This window comes from Acanthochromis polyacanthus, chromosome 22 (genome assembly GCF_021347895.1).
Source record: "Acanthochromis polyacanthus isolate Apoly-LR-REF ecotype Palm Island chromosome 22, KAUST_Apoly_ChrSc, whole genome shotgun sequence".
Lineage (NCBI taxonomy): Eukaryota > Metazoa > Chordata > Actinopteri > Pomacentridae > Acanthochromis > Acanthochromis polyacanthus.
Window position 1 is genome coordinate 7,766,371 of NC_067134.1, and position 14,410 is coordinate 7,780,780.

Below are 14,410 nucleotides of genomic sequence, written 5' to 3' on the forward strand. Positions count from 1 at the left end.
GAAGTACGATGTGTTTTTTTCTCCTTCTTCCATCCATTTTGCCCTTGACCTAATAAAAGCACCCTGGGCTCTCTTCACATAAATATCATCAATTCTGGATTGTAGGAGCAGTAGTTTTTCTTTGTCTTCGCTAGACTACTCTGGTTTGCCACAACACTGATTGATTTCACAAAACAAATTGATTTCTTCTTCTCTATTTTTTTAATTTAATTCTTTACTGGTTTTAATAGAGAATTCTCTAAGTCTGTCAGGGCTCCCTCCTCACCCCGTCCTTCCCACCTGAGATCCCAAATACCCCTTTTCCCCTCTGTTTCCTCTCTTCCTCTCCCTCTCCTCCTCTGCCTCTCTGTCCCTCTTTCTCTCTGTTCCTCTGTCTCTGTGGCTGTGTCTGAAATGGCATACTAACGTACTACTCATACTAAATGTGACGTCAAAATAAGTATGTAGTGCGTTCACACACTCTTAGCCCCAATTAGTTGACTTTACTCGCAACTCGCGTGGAAACCCGTTGCCCTATACCACTTTAGTTTTTACACAAGCTAAAACTAAATATGTCTAGTAGTATTAACATAGAATCTTTTGTTTTTATACAAGCTAAAACTAAATATGTCTAGTAGTATTAACATGGAATCTTTAGTTTTTACACAAGCTACAACTAAATATGTCTAGTAGTATTAACATGGAATCTTTAGTTTTTACACAAGCTACAACTAAATATGTCTAGTAGTATTAACATGGAATCTTTAGTTTTTACACAAGCTACAACTAAATATGTCTAGTAGTATTAACATGGAATCTTTAGTTTTTACACAAGCTAAAAATAAATATGTCTAGTAGTATTAACATGGAACCTTTAGTTTTTACACAAGCTAAAACTAAATATGTCTAGTAGTATTAACATGGAAGCTTAAGTTTTTAAACAAACTGAATTTATATTTAAAATCATTAGTTATTGCTACCCATTATTTATTACAATTTGTGTATTTTCCTCTAATTAACCTTTCATATTTTCTTTTTATATTGTAAAAAACTTTGTTTCAAATAAATTGCATGGAAGAAACAGCTAAATGCTCAAATGCATTTTATTTTTTAAGAAAAATGGCATAACACTCAAAACACAGCCAAACTTGTATTGACAAACTTCAGATTAACATCAACACATGTAAATAGAAAAATAAAAAATCATTTCTAATCATTGAAACAATTCAGTGTTTGTGTTGTGTGCGCCTGTGTTGATTGTTTGTGTTGTATGTGTCCAAGTAGTCTGTGGGTGTTGTCTGTGTCTGTGTTGTTTGTGTGTGTGAATGTGTCACAAAATTACAAGAAAACAACATGGATGTCCCTTGAGGTTAAAGTGTTAAGTCCATAGAAAAATTCAAATTCGCAGGAAACCCCCACTCAAATGTACCAGAAATTTCAAACAGGATCTCAGTGTTAATTGTAACTCTTTGCCCTGCCTAAATGTCTGGAGGCCAGAGCATGAACCAACAGAGACTTGCAGATCAGCACAATATTTAACTCCATCTCCACAGACTGATGATGCAACAAGAACTGAAACAATTGTCTTTCTGCTGCAACTCCAGAACATTTTAACGTTCACAAAAGCAACATATTTCAAAATGCTTCCTACAGCATTTAAGTGTATGTGCTGTGCTGTATGTGTGGTATTTTATGTGTCTGTGTTGTTTGTGTGCATATGTTTGTGTTTTGTGTGTCTGTCTAGTTTACTGGACAGGTCAGCAGAGACTGTTTTGCTTGTTTAGTCAACAGCTTCTCACAGTAGACCTCACATGTTCTACATTTCAAGCTGATTTTTCAGAGTCTGTAGCCTTGGTTTTAGGTCAGTGTGGCCCAATGACAGCAATACCTGTTGGATGAACTGAAATGTGAGCTTCATAGTCTTTGGGTAGTCCAGATGGAGTGCATATGTGAGTCCAAACAGAATGCACATTGCGTTTGGCAGATCTTGAATGTTGTCCATCACAACTTGTCCCTCAATGATGATTTTCAACGAGGCAGGGCTGAGATGCAGGGAAGATGTAAACACAGTACCTTCACGCTCAATGAGAAGTATCCCAATGTCGAGGTCACGAAAGCAATCATCATCATCAGACTCCTTAATAAAAAAAATAACATTAGATTTAACATTTGAAAAACTACTTTAAGCAATGTAAGAGTGTACTGGTGAAAATTAAATAATGGTGAAAATTATAAGAAAGAAGGAGCTTACTCACAAAGCCTACTTTGAAGAAGTTTGTGGGGTTATCCCCAAGGATGATAGGAAGCCCTCTGAGCACCTGTGTCCGGATTGCAGTTGGCTCTGTGGTCTTTTGGGGATTATACACAATAACACAAGTTACATTACTAAAATGAAAAACTAATGATCAATAAGAAACCTCAACAATTTAAGCAATGCTTGGACTGAATTACACAACTAATAGAGTAGCACTATGATATGCGGTTTTCGCAAAACCTGTGAAAAACACAGCCAAGTACATAATGTGCATGGACTAACATTGGTCTGTTGTGACATATGTGTCAACAACTGCCCGATATTCCCTCTCTTGGATCGAAATATCTCGAGGAGACGAGGACTGTGCCGATCGATGCTCTCATAGAATTCCTGCTTGAGGTTTTTGCCCACAATCCTGCTGAACTCCATGAACACCTGAAAAATACAGAGAATAAAAAAAACTAAGAATTTGCATCAATTTGCAGTTAAGCCATCTAGAAAGTAGTGCTGAAAAACATCCATGAATGTCCTTTATATGATATATATAAAATTACAAATAACAATGTTTTCCATGAAAAGGACGAGACAAATATACATCTGGACAAATTAGATCACAGAAAGATCATTAAGCAATTAGCTATCTTCTCTTTCTTGAACATACCTCATCTTCAGTGAAAAGGGCGGGCCAGCGTTTCACCATCGTGCTTATTGCAGGTTCCGAGTCCACCACCTCTTTTCTTCTCAGAGCAAACGTCTGGTCCATCTTCTTTTTCACAAGAGGTCCATTTGGTGTTCTCTTCTGCATTTCATCAACCAAGTCTTTGCAGACTCCCTCCAGGGCTGCCTGATCAAATCCATCAGGAAAGTTGGGCAAGTAGTTGATTTCACCTTTCTTTGCTTTCTTGATACGCTTGTTAGCTGGTTGTCCTTCTGCTGTATGTCTTCCTCGCTTACCGGCATTTACTGCAACATCTAGGCATCCTGATTGCCTACGTTTTGTTCTATAATTAGCCATTTTATGTTTGAGACTATTTTTCCAACCACAACAGCGAGTGGTTGAGCCTCGCTCCTGGAGACAAGGGTGCTTGCTTATCAGTGCTACAGCAACACTTTCAAACTGAGCAGCAGTTGGGTATGCTGTGTAGCTATACATGCTCTCTGCCAATCTTTCAAGGATCTCATGTTTTAGTTCTTTTGATACTTTAAGGTATGTACCATCACTCATAAACAGCAAATCAGCTTGCCTAAGTCTATACTCTACATCAACAGAAAAGGTTGGGATATCAAAAAATTCTGGCCACTGTTTCTGTCGCTCCTGAGATGAGTGTGAGAGTATCTCTGTATCTGCTGTGCTGGGAGTGTGACTGAAGATTTCATCAGATGAGGCAGGTACCATCTCAAGGACAGGGATGACTTTGACTGTTGGTTTTTCGGGAAGTTCTTCAGTATCTGTCAGATTGCATAGTTCATTATTGAACTCAGGATCTTGATATTGAAGACTGAAGTTATAATGAAGTCCCAGTGCTTCTTTAAGCTTGCTAATGAAATCTTCAACTGTAGTAGGCCTTGTATTTAGGATTACTTTTCGTATATCTGTCGCTGTTAGAATGACCCTCAGGGTCATCTTCGGGTTTGTAGTCATCTTGGGAATAGAAACAAAAATTAGGTCATTAGAAATATACATATCCAAAAGCACAGTCAATTGCTGAGTCATTGCTATGTGCATCACAAAAATGGTTGATTAATAAGTTGATTGCATAAGTTCAGTGCACTTTTTTTAGTGTTTATGTAGAGGTGCAATGTATCATCAAGAATTATTTTCATAATTGATTTCAAGTCGAAATATTTGAGGATGTCACACTGGGCTTTGATAAACACTGATTACCATTTTATGGACCAACCTATGAGTAATCTGTAAAAAAAAAAAAACTTGGGAATTCTCAAAAATCACACTCGCAAATTTACAAGAAAAAATGTTGATTTCCATTGAGATCCTAGGGGTAAATAAAATTAAATTGGAACTGTGTCATTCTAAATTTCAACATGAGCTAAAAAAAAAAAAAAAAAAGCTACAAAATGTTCTATTACAGCCTAGACTGATTGCAGAAATCACAGTGGCTTCTTAACACAGAATATAGCGCCTGAGGGTCACTACTAAGTTATTGCCATATCTGTATGCTGAAAGAGGGAAAGCATCATTCAGCTCTTTCAGTTGCACCACACACAGAGGGGGGTTACTGCTCTCACTGATGAGTTCGAAAGATCTCAAATGCTCATGGTACCATGCAGTCATCTCACTGCAAACAAACAGGATCTCAGTGTTGATTGCCACAATCTGTTTGATCTGCTTGAAGGTAGGGAGGCCAGAGCATGAACCAGCAGAGACTATCATATCAGCACAATATCTAATTCCATCTACATAGACTGATGATGCAACTAAAACTGATGCAAGCTGAGGAGCTCTCTGGCAGAAAACCTGTTGGATATTTGCAGGATAAGATGTGACTGATGCTGTGGTGACCTTGTCCATTTCAACTGATGGCTTGAAAAATAAACTTGTGTCCAAATAGTAAGCCATCATTTTTTGATGTTTAACAGCCAATGTAAGAGCCACATTTTTGAAGTTGTGGGCATTACGAATGACCCGTTTGAAGAATTTGTGTTTTCCTTCAAAGCGCATTGTCCAAACATCTGAAAGTGGACCAAATGCCTTGATCATCTCAGGGTAATGCTCAATGTAGTGGTGTTTTGGTCGTAATCTAAAATCTGGGAATGTTGTTTGCAACAGTTCTCTGTGTTCTGACACTTTGCAATCAAGGAAATGTACAGATTCCTCAGTGTGCTTTGTTGCCACAGCCAACTCAACAATGTCTTTTAGGAGCAGCAGAACGTTCCACGCATTGTCTCCTTCAGGTACTTTATGGCCAATGATGAGTGGGAGCAGCCTGAGTAGGGCCCAATTCTCATGTCCATTGCCACCTATGGTTCCTTTGGTAGAGAAGCCATGGGCAACTGGCTGAGGCTGGTCAGTTTTGTCATGAAAGGCATATTCAAAAGTTTTCATGGCATGGTTCAGTGTCTCTATGGTAAAATATTTCTTAGAAATCATGTCTGAAATGCAGAGGGACAGCTCAACAGGAACAATGCCTTCGAAAAGGTCATGCAGGATGTCCGGGGGGTACCCACGAACAACATGAAAGTGCTCCAGACAGTCAGTCAATGTACACCCTCCTTTTACACCATACCGTTTAGCCAAAGTGGGATCCTGCTTTACCTCCTGCACCTGCTGGTTGTGAGTGTCTATAGTGCGGGGTTCAAAAGCACCCGAGTTTACCTCCTTCTCTTGCATCTCGCTTCTTGTAGCCATACAGAACCTGCAGAATCTGTCCACTATGAAGCTTTCAAAGAATCCTGCCAGTGAATGTGCAGCCAAGTTATCAGCAGCCACATATAACACAGTACCTTTGACACATTCTCCTAACTTCTCAACATATACACCATGTTGCTCCAAAGAAGCCAGATCTTGAATGAGAGGGTGGAGAATTTTAGTGTAGCCAAACTCTTTTACATCAGAGACTTTACACAAAAGAGCAAGCTGAATGGAGTGGAGTGTGGATCTGTACTGTGATGGCACATTTGCTATCACCCAATACACTGCAGTCATTTTGTGTTTCTTTCTAGATGTTCCTAAAGGATTGGACACTTCAAAATCATCTGTGTAAAGTCCAAGAGCGATTTTGAATTCCTCCCCTTTGAGGAAGTCATTGTCATTACAGTATGAGCCATCTCTGTATGTACTGTACTCATGTTGCACACGCTTCTGGATGTGAAGAGCTTTGTCCAAAATGTCTGCCCTATTCAACATCTTCTGTAGCATTGGATGCAGAGGAACATATACAACACTAGATCTTTTTCCTCTTTCAATAATGTACTCTACTGGTTTAACCTCTGTGAAGTTTTTATTCACATAGGCTGCTCTCCTTTTTGTGGTAGATAAGGGGCCATCCTTGCCACAGAATTTCATGATGAGATTGCTCTTTGCAGCAGCCCTGACTAACTCTTCCACAACTGAATCATCAACATCTGTATGTTGTTTCAGAATGTTCTTGACTGCATTATACAGCAGTGGCTGGGATAGTTCACACATCTGTAAAAGCTGTTGTATGATATGTTGCAGTGTACTTTCAGGAATGTGAAGGACCGTTTGCATCTTTAAAAAAAGAGCTGCTAGGTTGTGCTCCAACTGTTTCTCTAGATCATGAAGATCTTCATAGGTAGAATCCTCACTGTCTTCTAATTCAGTGCTGACATTTGGAGGCTCATGTTCTTCTTGGGCTGTTTCATTAGTTACACTACTAGAAAATATTTCTGGTCTGAACATCCTCCAGGTGTGTGTTTTGTGTTCTTTACTTCTGTGTGCATTAAATGTGGAATACACATTAGTGTGAAAGTTACATCCATTATACGGACACTGAACTGTGTGTTTTACTTTCAAATGTGTTTTGCGCAGGTGACTGAGAAAGACTGCTTCAGTGCAGGGTGCAGAAAAATCACATGACAGACAGCGCAAGGTTACTTGGGCAGTTTCACTCAGTTGTGTACCCTGGGTTTTCTGATGAATCTTTGCTAAGTGGACCTTAAGTGCATTAATGGAGTTGAATGTACACACACATTCTTGGTGTAAGCAGGGAAATGTGACAGTTCTACCATAGTTTCCGTGTTTTAATCTATAATGTTTTAAAAGGTAACCCCTTTTCTCACACATATACTCGCAATATTTGCACTTCCACATCATCCTCACAGCACACGGATCTGTAAAAATAAAAACAAGAGAGCATTTAGCTCAAAAATGTCACTGTTACATACCGAAAGGTAATCCAATGCAATTATTTTGATAATCAAGTAGCCTACTTTATTTAAATACTATAGTGTGTGTGCCCAATAAAGGGGCTTAACTGAAAAAGTGACTTTAATACTTTCAGCCTACATGCTGCAAAGTCAACAGACACCTTGAGGGCCAGACATTCAAATATGTTGAAGTTTAATTCACATTTTTGCCTAATAGTTCAGCTGTTTTTTAAAAAAATATTATTATATTTCATTTTACCTTTAAGCACATTGTCATTTATACACACAAAAATCTGTATGGAGCCACGAAAAACATTTGATACTTAAATTAGACAGCAGCACCTGCTGACTCACCATTATTGTAATGACATCAGATCTATAAGCAAATTGCTTTGCCACCTGACATGACTGCTCTATAATGGATCATATGTTTTGGTTGCTTTAACTTGGCATTAGTGTTATACCATATTATATTGCATTAATTAATTTAGAACTAAAATGACAACAATGGTGTGTTTACTTTGATAAGGCTTGTCAGCAAAATAAGTCAATTAATGTTAGTTTGTGTTGTCACTGTTGTTATTGTCATTGTTGTTACTCAGTGTTTTTCCATAGGATTGGGTTTTACTTGCAGTGGGGAAATCATAAATATTTATTTGACATCATCAAATGGGATGGGGGTCAGAGGGTCTTCTTCTTCTGAAATTTTTAAATGGAAATCATGAGGTAGTCTTGTAATCTCTGAGGTGCGTTTTTGAAATCTCATCATTGTTTTTAACTCAACTCACTTAAGTAATTAATCAGCTTTTAGTTTCATGTCAATCTTGATATCTTTTCAAATATATGTCGGATGAACATGTAACACAGTGACTCCCACACCTGAGTTTGTAGTTACTGAATAAGAGAGAGAGACTCACAGCACACACAGCAGACGTGGTAATAAAAAACATACACCTGATATCTTTTTGGAAAAATCCCCCAACTTCAAAAACTTGGTCTGAATTTAGTCTCTTCCCGTTTCTCTCATCTTTTACGAAGCTTTATCACCGACACACCTCCGTTGTAGAAAGTTTAACTCGCCATCCCTTCTCATCAGCAGCTGATGTTTTAATAGTAAGAGGGTTCACCAAATCATCGGCTGACAAACTGCATAAAATGATTAAAACAACATCACAGGTAAACTCACAGCTAAAGATGCAGCAGCCTCCTGCTCTCCCCCTCTAAGCTGCAGCAGGTCATACGGAGGTTATGCTGCGGCTCCGGGCAGCCCAACAGCGTTGTATTCACCATATTATTCACCATATTGGTCAGAGATCATTGCTGCGTTCGCCCGACTTCAGAGCGCCCCCCTTCCCCTCCCCACGGCGGTCGGGAACCTGGTCGGACCAAGTGTCCGCCACGGTCATGCCACAGCGTCGCTTTAGGTTAGGTTGTGAGCCCACACGACGGTGATGTGTCCTTGTCCCAATGCAGGGACTCACAGATACACCACTTTGCTCATGTTCAATGTGTGCTGAGAAACGTCAATGGCGGATGTATTAAAAAGAAGCGAATCTCTCAGCCACAACAGTGTCTGAATCGCTTTTATACCGCACAAAATGACAGAAATATCAATAATACAGTTGGTCCTCAGACTGCTAACACTAAGCTAACTTCACCATTTAGGCTAGCTGACACTATTTTGGGTGGACATTAGCTAATGTTAGCATAAGTATGGGTTAACATTTGCATAAATTCACACACTAACATTGCATCATCAAGTTATTTCTAAGCGTTTGGGTATTAAAAGTTCCAAAAAAGACAATTAGGCTACAACACTTATTTTATACTTACCATTCCACTTGGAGTGACTTTCCTTCTCGGTGAAGATATGCTGCCAATGTCGAGAGTCCCGCCACGTTTGGAGTGCCGTTGACGCAATGTCTGACGCTGCTTCGTCCAGGACTTTGAATTAGCCCTGCCCCTTTCTTATGAAAGTTAACATACCGAGTTATCTCTACTAAACGTGATTAGTGCAATGAATTTTCCATCTAACTAGTACAAACAACTAATGTTGTTTAGTAATGATATCAGGTTTTTACAAAACATAAAACAATAAGTAATGATCACTCGGAAGTTTTAGTAGAAATAAAATCTGGGTTTACAGTGCACTGGATAGTATGAATAGACTGAGTACGCGACAAATACCCGGATGTATACTATATCCGGAAAATTTTTAAGTATGCGCGGTGACCACACTAGTCATACTCAACCGCCCCATAATGCTTTGCGAGCTACCCACCGAAATGGAAGCCTCCGCGGGATCTGTGGCCGGACCGGGGCGATATATATGTACCCAGTGTTTTTATTTTATTTTATGTGGTTAGTAGTCTTCCTAATCACCCCACAAATTTGAGAAATAGGCGTTTTCTGACCAACGTTTTAAATTTGTCAGACGCCTCACAACGTGCTACTGAATGCTAGCAGCTAGCTGCAGCAGCTCGCTTTGCATACAGAACAAGTAGCAGCTACCTCCAGTAGCCTGCAGCTACAACTGAAACGATTCCCATAATCTGGCTAATAACTGCATGAGGAGTGCCGGCTTGAAATTACCACATTAATTATGCGACTGTTTGTTAGCGTGAAATCGACCTGAAGCCGGCATTCAGCCGAGATATTAGATAGCCGTACTTCCGGTTTTTGTCGTCGGAGGTTTGAAATGCATTATGGGAAACGTAGTAGTATACTACAGTGTGAACGGTCGGCATTCTAATCATACTTATAGTACGTAGTATACAGTATATACTCATTGAGAATGTAGTACGTTAGTATGCGATTTCGGACACAGCCTGTGTCTCCCTTTCGGTCTCCCATCCACTCCTCTACCTCTGTCTTTCCCTGCGGCACCTGAGTGGAGTTCGGCTTCTCAGCTGACTCCACTCAGGTAATGAGCCACATCCATGGATCCTGGGCAGCTGGAAGACATGTCGTTGATTACCACCCCTGCAATAAAGACCGGCTCACCCTTCCACTCCCTGCCAGATTGTCAAACCTGACTACCACGTCACTTTGCTCTCTAGCCATGCTGTTTTCTTCCTACGTGTTTAAGGGACAAACGTGATGTGTTTTCTTCTCTCCTCTTCACCTAGAAGATCCAGCTGCCTGGATTCCCTCCTGCCTTGCCACCCCAAAACCGCGACCCTCTCTGGTTCGTGTTCCCCCTCTGGCTTCCCTCTTTTGGATCCCTCCTGCACTGTGTTCCCCTCTAGTTCTCCGCCTTGGTTCCCCTCCTGTCTTGTGATCCCTGGCTAGACCTCTGGACCCCCCTTGGTTGGACCTCCGGGCCTCCCCGACCAGACCTCCCCGACCGGAGCCCCCCTCTGCTCACCCGTCCCCAGCTCCATCACCCCTTCCCTGGTCTCCACCTCACCTCACCCTCCAAGGACCCCTCCTGACCTCCCCACACACTCCTCCCTGGTCTGGCTCCTCACCCCCCCCCCCCCCCAATACTCCCTCACTCCTTTCCCCAATAAAACATGTTGAAACCTTCCTCGACCTCGACCATGTGCTCTCTGTTTAGGTTCTTCTCTGAGACCGTGACAAATTTTGAACTTAACGAACTCCCATTTATTCCAAAAACTATTTATGCTGTCATCATTCTCAATTTCAGTTATATTTTTTATTTTATTTTTAGAATAATCTTTATGTTTTAATAGGTTAGAGTTAAATTTCCAGTAACATTTGTTTTTCTTTTTTTATCATTTGAATTCAATGTTATTTCAATAATGCAGTGATCAGCTAAAGGGGCTTTGGAGATTAGAGCTTCAGAGATAATTTCCTCCAGCATATCCGAAGCAAGCCGATAGTCATTTCTAGATTTGGCGGTACCATTAGGTTTGTACCAGGAGTGTTGTTTTTTTCCTTGGGTTTTGAGTTCTCCACATATCAAATATCAGTGACAGACTTATGACCATATATATTAATTAAAATCAGAAAATGACTTTCAATCTTTAGCACAGCAATTAGCCAGTGACCTTCTCTATCCGTTCTGTGAGTTATTACATCCCCTGGAAATCTATGAAAACAAATAGCAACACCAGCAGACCTGTTGCTTCCATGGCTGAACAGAATTCGATCACCCCACATATTAGACCAAAAGTTCACATCTGCAACAGAAGAATGAGCAACTTTCCTGTAAAAGTAGACAATGTGCTTTCCGCCCTTTGCAAAACAAAAATAAAGATTTTCTTTTAACCAAGTCTTTCAGACCCCTAACATTTAACGAAGCAAATGAAATAGTGCACTTAAACATTCAGTCAAAATAAAAGGAACAAATGTAACAATAACACTCACAGTGTGTACAGGTGAAGAGCTTAACTTACTCTGTATAACAAGCAACTGAGTCCCGTATTACCATCTTACACTCTTATTGTATATTCTTGTAACAAAGTCTGTCTTTTATCAGCCAATTTTCCGACCCTCTATGTATCCGTGTGGTCCATGGTAGTAGGCTCGTTTACCTACCCGACAAGCCTGTTCAATCTGCGGCCACAATTTTTTCCTCGCCTCTCTGTCTTCCAATGGCATCATCTCCACGAAGCGGACGCCTCTCTCTTTGCACACCGGGGAATCCTTGCTTCTGCGCCAGATCTCTTCTTTGACCAGCCTCCGCACGAACAACACAACCAGCGGTCTGTTGCGATTGATCTCCTTCTTTCCGACCCTGTGTACGATGTCGACGGCTTCTGCTAGCTGGCCTACCTCTAGGTTCGGGGCGATTTTCCTGAAGAGTTGTATGGTGTCTGCTTGGATGTTCTCCTCACTTTTATCCTCCAAACCTTTCAGCTTCAGGCACCACCGCATCTTGTATCTTTCCTGCTCTTTAATTCTCTCCTTCAGTTCATCATTTTCATTTTTGAGAAGTTGGTGTTGTTTTTCCAGTTCAATTACTTTTTCCTTGCATTCCTTCACTTCTTCGGCATTAAACTGCACCGCTTTGGTCAAAGCAGCTAGCATGCAGCTAGTTTGTTTAGCCTGTTCTTTTAACTCGTCAAAATTCTTTTCCATACCTTGAATGGCTTCCAGTATGGTGAGGTTAGAGACCTCAGTCTCGCTTTTGCTTTTCTTGCCGGATGGAGGTTTGCTCAGGGTCGGTGGAGCGGACCCATAGACTGTATATAAAGATGGACGTAGCATCTGGCTCCAGAATTGAAGCCAACCCGGAAGTGTCAAAAACTTGCAATATCACGCCGTCCACTAGGGTTGGCTCCAAAAAGCTTTTTCTCCATAGACCCCAATTCATTTTTGGAAAAAATAAAATTTAGACTGATGTTCTACAGCTCAGGATTTTTTTTCCGGTTAATTTTCATGGTCAAAATGAGAGATCAGGTGGCCGATCTTAAAATAAATCAATACTGAATTTTAAATAAATCGTTAAAGTTGGCGGAACCAGGGGGCGTGGCTATACTTGATGGACAGCAACAGAAGCCTCTGCGGTAAAATGTGGGCGGGATAAGAGAGTCCTCAGCCAATCCTGCCCCTAGTTGCTCTCTGGTCCAGCCTGTTTGATGACGCTTTTTACGTCACTGGCTCCAAAAAAATCCAAAACGGCGACCAGGAAGTAGCAAAATCCGGGCTTCATTTTCTCGGCGTTGAAACCAACGGGTGACGTCACGGTTAGTTTACGCCTGAGCGGCTAGCCAAGCTAGCCTCCATAGCATAGTCGTGGTCGCAGGCCTGCTCTGCATTAGACGACATCTCCTCCAAATCGTTCGGCATTTGAGTTTTCAAAGCATTTCCACCAGGTATTGTCAATTTAGCGGGTTTCAAAATGTTATTCGGATTCATTTCAAGTTTCTTAGTGTAATGTTAGAAAAAAAGAAAAAAACTTTGGGATGAAATGTTGCAGCCTCCGAATCGAGTTGCCGTTCAACACGGCATCTTGTCGGAAGAAGGCTAACAGCTAAACGTGGCGTCTCCCTCCTGCTCAGTGTGTCCTATGTTCAGCCGCTCAGCGCCTCCTTCAAGGAAAATGGTTCCTGGAATAAATGTAGTTTATCCGTAGCTCTGGAGGAGAGTTAGAGGCACAGCTCCATACCGTGTTAAAGAACCCAGTAACTATAGCAGCTTGCAAGCCCCAAGTAACCGGTATGGAGCGACCGAGCATAGCTCCTGTTAGCTATAGTAGCTAGCCGGTCCCCATTAACCGATACTAACCGGTTCGCTATAGCAGCTAACAGGACATATGCTAGTTTATGTTAGCTGTAGCAGCTTGCGAATCCATCGTAGCCGGTACGAAGTGACCTAGCAGAGTTCCTGTTAGCTACAGCAGCTAGCCAGTCCCCATTAACCGGTACAGAGCGGCCTAGCATAGTCCTGTTAGCTATAGCAGCTAGCCGGCCCCCATTAACCGGTACGGAGCGACCTAGCATAGCTCCTACGAGATATAGCAGCTAACCGGCTCCCAGTAACTTGTACATAGCGACCTAGCATATCTCCTGTTAGCTAATAGCAGCTAGTTAGTCCCACAGAGCTGGTATGTTCTTCATTAGAGTCAAAAAACACGACAATTAAATGCTGATTATTAAATATTTGAGCTGTTTGTTATTGATCTGGTTACTGATCATTAATCCTCCTGTTGGGTTCATTTCTCAGGAACACTGATGATGTTTAATTATCCAGCAAAAGCAGAAACCAAAAAAAAAACACCTCAAAGAAAACATTGCTGTGATCTTATCATTAACTCCATTCCTAATAATTTCTATCAATATTTAGGTCAGTGATGTTCTTTAGCTCTCAGATCAATGGTTCAATGAGAATAATTCACTCATTTTTCATTAAAAAATACATTGGAAAGACCTACACATAAAAACAATAGTTTTACATGAAGTTAACTTACAAAAAGTTTTGCTTTATTTCTATTTATGGCGTGATATTGATAAATGAACACATCTTCTGTAAAAGTGAAAAATGAGTTCTTATATCACAGTTTTGTGGCAGTTTTTTTGATGAGGACATTTTTGTCTTTAAGGTCCTGAGTGTGAGTCTTTATTTAAAACCTAAGAGTGTATAAACAATAACTATTATTTAGAATTAAACGTTGTCAGTAGCTACTGAGACGTCCCAGACTGTAGTGATATTTATATAAACATACAGACAAACAACAATTAGACAATTACCACTTCATCTGTGGAAGATAAATGTGTATTAAACAACCTAGTAGCTACAGCAGCTAACGAGCCCCTTGAAGCCAATACTGAACGACCGAGCATAGCTCCTATTAGCGATAGCAGCAGCATGAGTTTTTCATAGCATCACTGTATAATAATAATAATAATAAACATCAGACTG

The 14,410-nt window shown here is 40.7% G+C and overlaps 1 protein-coding gene across 2 annotated transcripts; it reads right to left on the minus strand.

The window, feature by feature from the left end:
• Positions 1–1,064: 1,064 nt before the first annotated feature.
• On the minus strand, positions 1,065–9,212 carry LOC127531810 (sterile alpha motif domain-containing protein 3-like). Of its 2 annotated transcripts, XM_051941962.1 has the most exons (5): positions 8,915–9,212; positions 2,895–3,875; positions 2,516–2,668; positions 2,235–2,327; positions 1,065–2,116 (listed from the first exon to the last, which is right to left on the minus strand). In XM_051941962.1, the coding sequence occupies exons 1-5, from the start codon at positions 8,915–8,917 to the stop codon at positions 1,796–1,798; spliced, it is 1,551 nt and encodes a 516-aa protein (XP_051797922.1). In that variant the 5' UTR covers positions 8,918–9,212; the 3' UTR covers positions 1,065–1,795. The 2 variants fall into 2 exon arrangements, with proteins under 2 accessions (XP_051797922.1, XP_051797921.1); XM_051941961.1 differs by lacking the exon at positions 8,915–9,212 and having other exon boundaries at positions 2,895–7,297.
• Positions 9,213–14,410: the final 5,198 nt, after the last annotated feature.